General features: G+C 37.3%; 1 protein-coding gene across 1 annotated transcript in view; it reads right to left on the reverse strand.

Annotated features, from left to right (window-relative positions):
* LOC149302582 (dynein axonemal heavy chain 5-like) overlaps positions 1 to 12226 on the reverse strand; it is a 110974-nt gene that overhangs the window by 40743 nt on the left and 58005 nt on the right. The window contains exons 49-54 of the mRNA XM_089482290.1: positions 8634 to 9298; positions 7200 to 7480; positions 6107 to 6322; positions 3239 to 3406; positions 2116 to 2334; positions 1452 to 1628 (exon numbers count right to left, since the gene is read on the reverse strand). Coding sequence (XP_089338416.1) covers positions 1452 to 1628; positions 2116 to 2334; positions 3239 to 3406; positions 6107 to 6322; positions 7200 to 7480; positions 8634 to 9298 — 1726 coding nt within the window. The remainder of the gene's footprint in view (positions 1 to 1451; positions 1629 to 2115; positions 2335 to 3238; positions 3407 to 6106; positions 6323 to 7199; positions 7481 to 8633; positions 9299 to 12226) is intronic.

Genomic DNA, 12226 nt, shown 5'->3' on the forward strand with positions numbered 1-12226 from the left:
TTAGTGCCCAAAAGTAGCTATAGAAGGGCCGTAAACGTCTATGGGGCAAGAGGGGCAGCTGCCACAGACTCCTCAAGGCAAGAAGTGTCCCTGCGCCCCCTTCTGCCCCAGGCACCAAGAGCACTAACTTATGGCTCTTGGCAAAAACATCACAAATGGTAGGCAAAAATATCTCAAAAACTGACATTTTGTGAATTAAAAAGGTAACATCGCACTTAGGCGGTTTCATGCCTTATAGCTCAATGTCAAGTTTTTGGTGCCAAAGGCAATTTAAGGTGTTTCAGATTTCCCCTATGTCTGTCACGCTGCAATCTATTAAATCAGGTGCGCGAGTGTGCACAGCACGTCGTATTGTAAACAGAGAGTTCGTCACTGAATACAATTATTCCTTGAATGTGTTACAGCAAACGGTAGCTGAACGGCATGTCTTTTCTGGAGAAATCAGAAACCGTCTCAAGCATATACAGTGACAGTAAAACATCTGCAAATAAGCTGCTCAGAATAAGTAATGCCCAAACTAGTTCCAAATTCTCTTTCAAAGTCTGTTACCATGTTGGTCTCCTAGAACATTCAGCAAGGATAGATATGTAACGGAATCATATTTAATTGAAACCATAAATGGCACACATTATACATAGTTTAAATTAAATGCTCACAAATGCTGTATACAAAGAGTATCCAATATGGCCTATCCAGAAAAGGATCTTATAATGAAACAGGCTGTAGGAATTGTAGCCCGTTGTCTACTGAAATGACCACGCTGTAGACCAAATATCAAGCCATTACATTATAAAATGAACCTAATTCTAACCTGGTAAATACTGACGTTTCCCTAATGCTATGTGCCTTAATTGGCCTAACCCATTGTACTAAATGGGCTTATCTATACAATTTGAACAGATAGCCCATTGTCCATTGATGAAAACATGGTTCTTATGGTACGCACCTTGCCTGACGTACACAATACAAACTTCTGTGATCAATATCACTTCTTATTTCTGGCTCAAGTTAAAATAAATCTTTAGTAACATAGCAACGGAGACTACAGTAAAGTAACTACATAGCTACTGTATATTCAATATTTTCCATGGTCATTTTTATTAACTTGAATCAGAGCTTAGACCAATAATGGTATTTCTCACCGAGGCCTATGAAGGCTGAAACAAGTGTCTGGGGTTGCTTCTCATGCAGCAGAAAATTGCCTCATGTTTGGGTTCTGGTTTGCCCTTGTGGCAGTATCAGTCTAATGTGTAAATGGCGCTAACATTTGAGATGATTCCGAGCATGTATGTACCGTAGATCAGACTATTAAGCGGCTATCCATCCTTGGTGAGTTAATCTCTTTTTGTATAGTCATTTTGATTTATAAACATGGGGGTTGGGTACCAAAGGGTATTCTTGCCTGAGGGTCCACTAGGACTGGACTTGAGTGTCTGCTCTTTAATACTTACATCACTGTATGGTATTCTGTTAGTGTTCATCTCCCTCTTCCACATCTGAAGCAGCAAGCTTCTGTATTCTTGGTTAAATGGACCACTGTAGGAGAGGAAGCCGGTAGCCAAAAGAACATCTCCCACTAGTCGAATTATTTGATTCTGAAAGCTTTTGCTGCTTTCGGTCCAACGTATCTGGGAGCAGAAACAATAGTATTACATTTTACTCACATCCATGTATATGGCTTCTATGGGTTTTTGTTTTATGTGTGTTACATAGCCTCCTAAAGCATATGCTGCCAATGTGTTGCTTATTACTTTCTCTTCAATACCTATTTGTTAAATTTCTCATACCCCTGAAAGAGAAAGTGAATTCAACTAAGAATAAGAAAGAGACAACCTACTTAGTGATCCCTGCAAGAATAGCTAAACGAACCCCCTGATAATGCACTTCTAATAACGTGAGATGAGCGTTTTTATGTTCAGCTTAGCACTTTAGGAGCGTGTCTAAATCTCCTGCCGCTTCTTGTTTTCTGCACCAGTTATCAAACATTCTCCTATCTATGCAGGCGATAAAGTGACACTAAGTAAACCATAAAGGTTGAGCAAAATAATGATGGTTTATTTAATGACAATGAACACAGAAAAGGGTCATTCTCTGGGTCGGTAGTCAGATCCTTACTTTTTCTCCTCCAAGTCCTTCAATTAATGCAGTTGCATTGACCATCTTCCTGCGACAGGCTTCAGCATCATCCACTAGAGCCTGTTTCTCCCTCATGGCAGCATCGTACATGGCCTGCACTTCATCCAACTCTTTCTGCTTTGCATCAAGCTGCTTCTGTGCATTGTTGAGTTCTTCTTGGGCAGCTGCGAGTTTGGCTCCCTGTAGTGCCAAGTTAGCCTACAAAATATATACTATAATTAGTGTTTGCAGCGATGGAGAACTCTGGCTAGCCAGAGTCTGGAGGTTCCTGAGTATGACAGTTAGGATCTGGTCTGCCATTAACGTAGCTATCTTTTTAATGTAATCAGAGATACTTTTCTCTGTAATGGCTTACGTGAGCTGGGGACTTCTCATACGGAAATGGGATTTGCTATTTCATACTGATCTCTATTAAAACTTCCCTTGCAGTATAAACATTTGCTCTCACTTGAACATTCTATATTTAATGCTGAAACATGTTTCTCCGTTTACATTGACTGCCACTGATACAAGAAACACTGTCTGTCTGTTACATAAATCAATAGAAATGTGATGGGTAGCAGGATGAAGGATGAAGTGACATTTTGCATCATCTGCACTAAACGAGATGAATCACAAAGTATACCAATAATCAATTGGAATACACAATCATGAGGCAAATTAAAAAATATCACCTCTGTTCCTGAATTTATGAAAGATGTGCACATCACAATAATGTTTTATCAATGCACATATAATGGTAGCTTTGGTATTGTCAGATTTCTATCCCGATCCCTTTCGAACCAAGCCTTTTTTACACTTTCATACCAAAGATGTTTTTTTTCCATCTGAAACCATATTCATACATATAAAACAATATTTTATAGCGCTAATGTATAAAATACACACAATTAACAATTTGTGTTGAGTAACATTCCTCAAGAACAGTAACCTTACACATGCATAGTTTTTTTTAAAGTTTTTACACATTACTTGTCCATAGTTTCATGGTTCTATGGTTATGGTGTCATGGCTCTAACTAAGTCCTAAGGCTATTTTTATGCTTTTGCCAGGTGTTGGTACATGTGGAATGCATTGCCCTTCATGTTGTTAGAATACCTACCTTCAGGGGAAGGACTTCCTTGTTAATTCCAAAGAAATATGCCATAGCCTGTGTCCAAGAACACAAGCCAGCCACATTGCCACAAACTTTTTTAGCAGACTCCAAGTTGTAGTCATCCATGTCCAGGTAAGGCTGAAGCAGTTCAACCACCTCTCCAGTGATTGAGTCCTAAAATGGCACCACATTATTGTTATGTGTTTACAGCATCAAACAAAATGTATATATACATAAACAAAAGGTTAGTCTACTGGGTTATTGGGTTCCATTATCTTTTTTTTTAATCAAACAATGAACATAATATGGACAGTTGTTTTATAAACAATAACATAAGCATGTCTCTTTAATAGTGTATCTGCTGTAAATAACCTAATTCTGGTGTGTTTCCTTCAAATAATGTAAGCTCTCAATACACATTTAACGAGCTGGTGTGTAGGTCCTTCAAAGAAGTCTCTAGCACTAGATGATAACTTTTATTAGGCCAGTGCAGAAAAAGATGTAAAATCACATTTGTTTTTGGACCTCATAGATCCTCTATTCAGATATAGGTGTTTACATATAAAACAAAAAGACTTCTAAGGTTCCAAAATCTTGTGTGACTTTACATCTAAAGCTTTGATCTTTGTGAACTATATCACGATATCCATTTTCCCTTTCAGGGATTAGAGTATACCACTTGGTCTTTAAGGACTAGACCACTTAGCTTGTGCTCCATTAAAAAGCTATGGATCACTCATTGTTTTAAAATGATTATGACGAGTAGTGCCATAACTCTATACCCAATCTGGCACTGAAAATATTAAAATGAGAAAAATATGGGACCCAAAATTTACAAAGCACATGAAGAGTTCTGGGTTGTGAGCAGGAATAAGCAAAGTGTCCATACAACAACACCAGCGTCCATGGCAAGGTTTGTGAAGGTCCATAGGACATCATCAAATTGTCCACCATGAGCAATGTTGTTGCCTACCCCTGGTTGTGAGAATCAATGCCTGTTATTTTATTTTCTTTGCTTTTGCGGTCTAAGCTATTGAGCTATTCTGTGTCTGTTAATGAGTGTGATTTACTTTTCAATATCAGAGTAGATACAAACACTCATTATCTCCCATAATACTCAGTGGTAAATATTTGCACTGTGTGCCTAGCCTTTTGTAATTTTGTTAGACAAAGCGATTAGTAGATTTGACCTTATGATTTATTTTCCTTCATCGTGAATGAGAACACACTTTCTTCTTAATTATGCATGGTTAGGATTTTTTCAATAATTAATCTAGCTAATATGTATTTTAAAGTAAGGCGGTAGTTTTTTTTTAAGTAAAACCTAGTGGTGCTGGTTGACATCACAGGGGTAGTTCTGTGGGGCAGTTCTTTCCAACAAAAGCTATTGATCCTGCGCAAATGTAAATATTTAAATGTATTATATATTATATATATATACTATCTCTACTTAATATATCCGCTTGTCTTAGTCTGTCAATTCCAGTTTTGTCATACCCCTTGAATATATGTATTGTAAGAAGCACTGCGTAAATTGTTGGTGCTGTTTAAATAAAAGGTAATGATAATAATTAGAAAACAGAATGAACAATCCCCACCCAGCCAAGACACCCATCTCTCTTGTTGCACTGAAAGTTTAGCTCCAGCTACTGTTTGCTTCATAATATATTATTTATGGCACACTGCTGTTTCCACGGTGTTGTTTTTTTTAATGCTGACACAGTGCATTAGCAAAAAGATAAATCATACAATTAAACTCAATATCCAATTTTCTTTGCCCATAATCTAAGAAACATCCTTTGTATTACTTACTGATGATATGTCAAGTACTCAAAGCGAGGATTTACTACGATCATAAATATATATTGACATAGTCTAAAAAAGATAGAGATGGATGAAAAGATTCATCTATAGCCATTATTATTTAGGTGCACTTTTGGCATTTCCATATTTAAGAAAATTACCAAAAAAAAGTTCCAGGGGTAATCAGGAAAAATATTTTTTTCCGTTAGATATTCCACTCCTGTTTAGCCACGGGGTATTTATTTTAGTTATGATGTTAGTTTATTACAATACAATAATGGTTTTATTTTACTTTTTGCCCGGTTAGGTACAGTAATGATTTGTAATGTATTACTATGATGGGCAGACTAGATGGGCCAAATGATTCTTAGCTGTCTATATGATCTGTCTTAAAATGTTTTCACTATCTATTGTTTAGTTGTATTGTTTTTTATATGCTCTGTTATTCAAATTGGTTTCTGAGGATGTTTGAAACTTGACAATACAATATGCTTGGATATGTTTGGATAAACACTAAGTAGAAGGAAGGAGCTTTGGCTGCTAGCATAGACTGCTTTGGGTTCCATTGGAACAAACACCATAAGAGGCAGTGTATCACACAGTAGATATCATTGGACATTCAACAACTGTATTAATAAAATGTTCAAATATTCATCCCGTTCATAAAACAAAATTGGTGAGTTAGAAAAATGACCTGGGTAAACCAAGGTTTGATCCTCCTTGGGTAGACCAAAAGAAAGACACACATCAGCCATTATATGCAATTTAATGCATACGATACCTAAGTGCCACCTTATATTTGACCATTTTGCATACTCAGTTTGTTTTGAGTAGACAAACTCTGCCCAAATCACACAGAGTAGAGGGGGCAGTATGGTAATATGCAGTACTTTAATATGCATTCATCATTAAGAAGGTTGTTTGTGGTAGCCAACTGTCCCTTTAACTCAAGCCTACACAGTATTCTCATGTATTAGTCATAATCTACAATGGTGTACCATCCTTTTATTGACAGATGGTTATATAGCTGCACATTCGTTTATAACTGTCGGGCAACTCTGACACACTTACCTTTTGAAAAGTAAGCAGGGTATTAAGAAACCCAGAGTTATTCATTAGTTTTAGGGCCTCTCCCCATGAAGGTTTGAGACACGGTCGTTCTGGATCAAGTGTCACCGGGTCTATTTTTCTCTGGAACAGGAGCAAAACGCAGTCCATGATTCTCATAATTAAATGAGGAGGTCTACCCAGTTTGCGAACTGTTGCTATGTCAGAAGGCTTTATGGTCTGAAAGAAATTGCAAGACAAATAATTAAAAGGATGTATTCGGCGCTGTTTACCTCTGTAATAAAATCCAATAACCAGCCATTTGTACATTTGTAAAAGGCATATAATCAGCGGACATGGCTAAAAAAGGGTAACTATCCTTTGGTTATAGATCTAATATTCTGGAATTTAATTTGACTAGAAGAGTGGATACGAATATCCTGAACGTGTGTTGGATCATGTGCATTCAGGGAAACTCTCCTCAGTCATGTGTTTGAATCTGAAACATGTACAGACATTTTAAAAGAGTGGTCCTTTAATGTACAACCAATGAAGAAATATAAATGTGGTGCATAAACAAAAAATCTGTTTTGAAATGTACAGCATTGCTCTTTTATAGAAAAGAAATTAATATTTAACACATTAAAAGTATTAAGATGTGTTCCATGGTTTGTTTACTAAGGAGTCAAAATGACAGCTATGAGTGGTCTACAACAGTAGTCATTCTATTTTAGTTAGTTAATTAAGTATTTTACAATTATTGGCAGATGTGGCCCATGAGCTGTTTGACATTCATTTTAAAAGTGTATTTTTGACAAGGTAGCAAAATCATGGTTAACCTAATGGATGATTCCAGCGGCTTATAGCAGGTAACTTAATTTTGCTGATCATGACAGAACCTGTTTAGACCCTTGATTATTTGTCCATACAGATGCTTAGTACATTAGGTCAAAAACATCTAAGTTTAACCCATATTGGTGTAGTAGATTTAAACATTAACTTAATGACTGTCTTTTAGTGAATAAGCCCCTTTTTCACGTTGAACACCCTTTTACACACGCCTCTTGTATTTAGCATACTGTATTTATCTGTAGTGGGTAGCACTCCTCAATTTTACCTCCAGAGCTGCCTCTGCCTCCTCCAATGCAGGCCTCGCCACTTCAAGCTTCTCCTCAGCAGCCGCCTTGTCAATGGCAATCTCATCGACAATGGCTTGGGCCTTGTCTTTGACCTTTTGCACTTGCATCTTCACCTTTTCAGCCGCTTGAGCCTTAAAGGTCACTTCCTGCAAAACCTCATCTGCTTTTCTTGAGGCGACAGCCAAGTCTTTCTCTTTCACGGCTAATTCTTTAGACAGTTGATTCACTGATACTTCTGCCTCCATTAACTTTGCCAGACCTACAAAAAGCATAGAGCTAACTCAAAATGCAAAGTTGTATATGAACTTGCGCCATAAAAGGGCCAAGAGTTCTGCAATGACATATGTAAAAGCTAGATTCTAATATACCACTTGAATACAGGTTATTCATTCCCCACTCCAATAATGCTTCATTCTGACCAGACTGGCATGTGATCCTTTATATGTATCATGTGCAAAACATACAAGCATTCAAAGCAATCTCAGGAGATTTCCTCAACCTTTGCTGAATTCTATTACACACAATTTTTATTAGTTTTTGTTCCTCAGATGTCAAGAAAGAAAATAAAAAAATCAATCGGGTGATCAGGCCGATAGAATAAAGAGCACTTTTCTAGCTGCCTCCCCTCACTAATAACCTTGGTACAGCAGGCTGGCATTTCCGCAAGCACAACCTATTGCCAACTTTTTCAGCACATGCAGTGGCCAAAAAAGCTTAAAGTTCAAAAACATAGCATAACTTTTTATAGGCCTGAAACCAAGCCTGACTAGAGTTTAATAACTTCTTATATTAAAAGCCTGCACAAAGGCTTGGGGACTAAAACAATGGGTAATACAGTTGTGTGAAAAGAAAGTACACCCTCTTTGAATTCTATGGTTTTACATATCGGAACATATCATCTGTTCCTTAGCAGGTCTAGAAATTAGGTAAATACAACCTCAGATGAACAACAACACATGACATATTACACCGTGTTAAGATTTATTCAACAAAAATAGTAATAATAAATCATATGATATGTAAAACCATACAATTTAATGAGGATGCACTTTCTTTTTCACACAATTAAAAGTTGAACAAATGCTGTAATGCCAGCTATCCATGAACTACTTACTAAAATACAAAAAGTATATACAAACCAGTCAAATGGCTACTTACACACACTCATGAACTAGAATATCACAAATCACCCCAATCCTGTCTTTATAAACAAAGTACCTGTTCTTTGAGATCTTTATGAGATAGTTTTTTTTGTATATCTGTACTACTGCCATTAGAAGTCTATGGAAGGCATGAACTACCCTTCTTACATTACCCAGACTTTTCTTCATCTAGCTAGGAAATGCATATATGTTTTCCAGTAGTATTATTGATAAAGTATTTTCATGATAAGTAAAAGGGGGAAAACGTACCTGTCTTCATACGGTTAGAAAGGTTACCAACGTTTTCATATTTCTCTGCATAAATGGACTTGTAGCCACTAATGAATGATAGGTATGACTTGGGAGTGACGTACGTCTGACGTCTATATCTTTCAAAATACTCAACACACTTTTCTGCTACGATGTCTTGAAATGTCCCCATGGTATTAACCACACTCTGCTTCACCTCATCAGTGCATTCAATCTTGTAGGAAACTAGGAAATGATCAGCCACTGCTACCAATGCATCTTTTGGCCAACGCTGGAACCAGTCCATGGTACAACCAGAGATTAGGCCAGGAAATTTTAGTGCCCTTGTCCTGAACTTTTCCCCAACAGGTGAAAAGCACAATACTACATGTAAGTTACTGCGAACACGGGAAAGAAAATAGTCATAGAGGTTTTCAGGAGTTGGAGCACGCCGTGGATATTCTTTCTTCATAACAGGGATGAGATCTTGTGTGATTTCATCAATTTCGTCTCTTGCAAACAGGTTTGATACTTCCCCAGAAGCCAGCACATTGTTCATGTACTCCAAAAATGATTCATCCTTGATTTCATTGTCTGTAAATATGAAAGTGATTCCTTTTCCTTTCTGACCAGCTGTACGGTAAAGGAGTTTTAGATCATCCATAAGGTTATTTGTACCATAGGTTCTGTAGGAAAATTGACAAGAAATACAAATTAATATAATAACATACAGTAGCATTATTGTTTTAGGACAGTTGTCCAAACCACAAAATAAAACATACTTTAAAGGGACATAAATAATGCAGCCCTACTTTTTAAGTACTTTAATATGCATTGAAAGTGTTAAAAAAACAAAAATAAATTAATGACTCAACTTTATGGTCCCAATTTCACCTTACTGATCGGATACTTAAACCAGCCAATCAATAGCAGAAAACTGCTTCTATTGATTAATGGGGACATTTTCTGCATGTGCCTAAGCCCTATGGATTGAGGAAAGAGTCAAATGCATGTGTGGGGATCACATTAAAAATTAAATTGGAATTAAAGTGCATATGATGGCTGGAGTGTCCCTTTGACCATTGGTGATCATAAACCAGTTAAGCAAGTTATTCAGAAATGGACCAGGATACAAAAATAAAAAATTGAGGATTTAGGGAAATTTTTAAACAATTTTAGGATAAATTCTTTAAATGAATATACAAAATGAAATACTTAAAATAAAAGTAATTAAATATTATCTATTATATGTTGCTGTACGTGATATGTATCATTATATATTTAGAACTCAAGGTTTATTCATTGATGTGGAAATCAGCACTTTATAAAGAGCACACAGTTATCAGTAGTAATATAAAACTATGTAGCACTATTGTACTTGTGGAGCAACCCCCATAATCTGCACATGTATGACAGTCACATGTTACCAATCCCTGCAGTACAGCTTTTCCTTTTCACTTTTAGTTGGTATTTTCAAATACATGCTTTTAACTTTATCTGGCCATTTTCTTACTGTTATTAGTCGTAGTATAGAAAAACAGCCCAATTCTTGTTTTCAACTCATAAAAACCAACAGCCCTATCAATCATACATGAACCTACAGACTCATAATAGGAAGTAGTGACATCATTCCTACCCCCTGTCGTTGAGTCTAATATAGAGTTTCACAATGTGAATTATTGACCCGCAGTAGATTTTGTCTTCAGTAGAAGTGATTGTGCTTCATGCACGTTTTCCAAAGTGGCTCAGCATGAGTCAAGTGCTTGGGAAAATGAACTATAGAATACTGCACAAACTGGACATAATCAATACTTCACTTTCTCCAAGTTATGACGTACAGTGAGATAAAGCATGAATCTAATATCTAAACTGATCTGAGATACACAGACCTGCATTTTGAAAATGCATCAGCATTGAACAGGATCGAACCAGCCCTAATTAGTTCCCTTTAGTCTATTAATAGAGTTTTAATATACAATGTACACAAGTTATTTTAGGGGAAGCATTATGATATCTTATTATATATATATATTACATAACCATAAATTTCAGGATGTAAAGCCTGAGCAATATCTTAAAAAAAGGTTGCAAAATTGCTTCTAGTAATTATTTTGTTTGCGAAGAAAATACGAACAAGAAAGAAAAGATAAATTATTTCTTGCTTGATTGAGTTCTAGATAAAAAAAGATTGTTATCAGAAAATCACATTTATAGAGATATAATCTACAAAATAGGTTTAAAACAGTTTATAATTTAAAAAAAGGTCTGGTGTCCGAAGGGTGGTGTAACAGCTGGAGACACCATCATGAGAGACCTAGTGATGTCATACAATGCAGTCTACCTTCACTCTCTAGCCAAGTGTCAGCCCTGTGAAGGTGAACACAGATTATCATCCTGTTCTGTGATCTGCATCATGGCAGCAAAAAAAAGGTTTCCCCAACTGGCTTTTCGTCCTCCAGTTGAAAAACCCCTGTTCCACGTGGCTAAAACAAACAAACCAGATCTGGACTTTCAACCAAAAAATCATGCAGGATCCCTTTACAGCCGGGAACCTGCATATGACAAGCACCATCCCATCAGTGCAGGTGCGACAGGGAGAAGTGATTGGATTAAAATTGGGAAAACACCAGGACCCGGTTCCTGAGGTGCACAAGAGCTACTTGGCAACTGCCTAACGCGCCCCAAATATTCCTATCATAGGAGAAAGAAAAAACAAGAGGCACAACCTAGGGCCTTTCACTACCCTGTAACCGGGAATGTAATGTAAATTTCAATAAATGTGGAATTAAACAAAATTTTGGATTTTCTCAACTGTTTGTGCAATGAGTTCACCGTACTTGCAATTTATGTTGATAATAATAACAATAATAATGATCCTGAATGATGCTCTCTGTCCAGGGATGACTGCCACCATTTAGCCACCAAAAGCATAGTATGAATGGTGTAAATGGGGTGGGGCTGTGGTTGGACCTTTCAAACCTTATTTCTCACCCTTAACTATTGGATGTCAGAAGGTGTGATAATCCCTTAACGACATCAGGATGTATTGTTATGTCCTATAGAAAATGGGATGAGGGGAAAACTTGGTCCTCTGGCCTCAAGATTGCGGTAGCTTGGAGCCCGAGGTGCCCTCTTCGAGCCCCCAGAGCACAAAGAACACCTAACTCTTATGGGCTCATAATATGAGGATTTTTTTAAAAAATCCAGCCAAGGCTGGGCGACTGGATGCTTTTTTTTACCTTAACTTCACACATTGCACTTGTTTGTGTGCACATGTGACGATGATTTTCTGTAAATAGATTTGTGTGGGGTTTTTCTTTGCAAACACGGAATATGGAAATACGGAAATGGACACTGATTCATGGATTGAGCACTGCACCGCAGTGAAGCTGGACACAGCTTTTTGGTGGGAGAGGTGATGGATGCCTTATGGCTCCACATCTCTTTCTTATGGTTACAGTGGTTCCCCTCCTGGTACTGGGAGGGGGACCAAGAAGAACAAGCCCTTCTGCAGGCCTTTTGGCCGGGGAGGGAAGGAAGACAAGGCATATCTCTAAGGGAAATGCCTTGTCAGAAGATCTCTGGAGGTCCTAGCTTCTGCTGTGGCTCTTAAC

This window comes from Sceloporus occidentalis, unplaced genomic scaffold (genome assembly GCF_023333645.1).
Source record: "Sceloporus occidentalis isolate IW3139 unplaced genomic scaffold, rSceOcc1.0.p SCAF_18, whole genome shotgun sequence".
NCBI classification, from domain to species: Eukaryota; Metazoa; Chordata; class Lepidosauria; order Squamata; family Phrynosomatidae; genus Sceloporus; species Sceloporus occidentalis.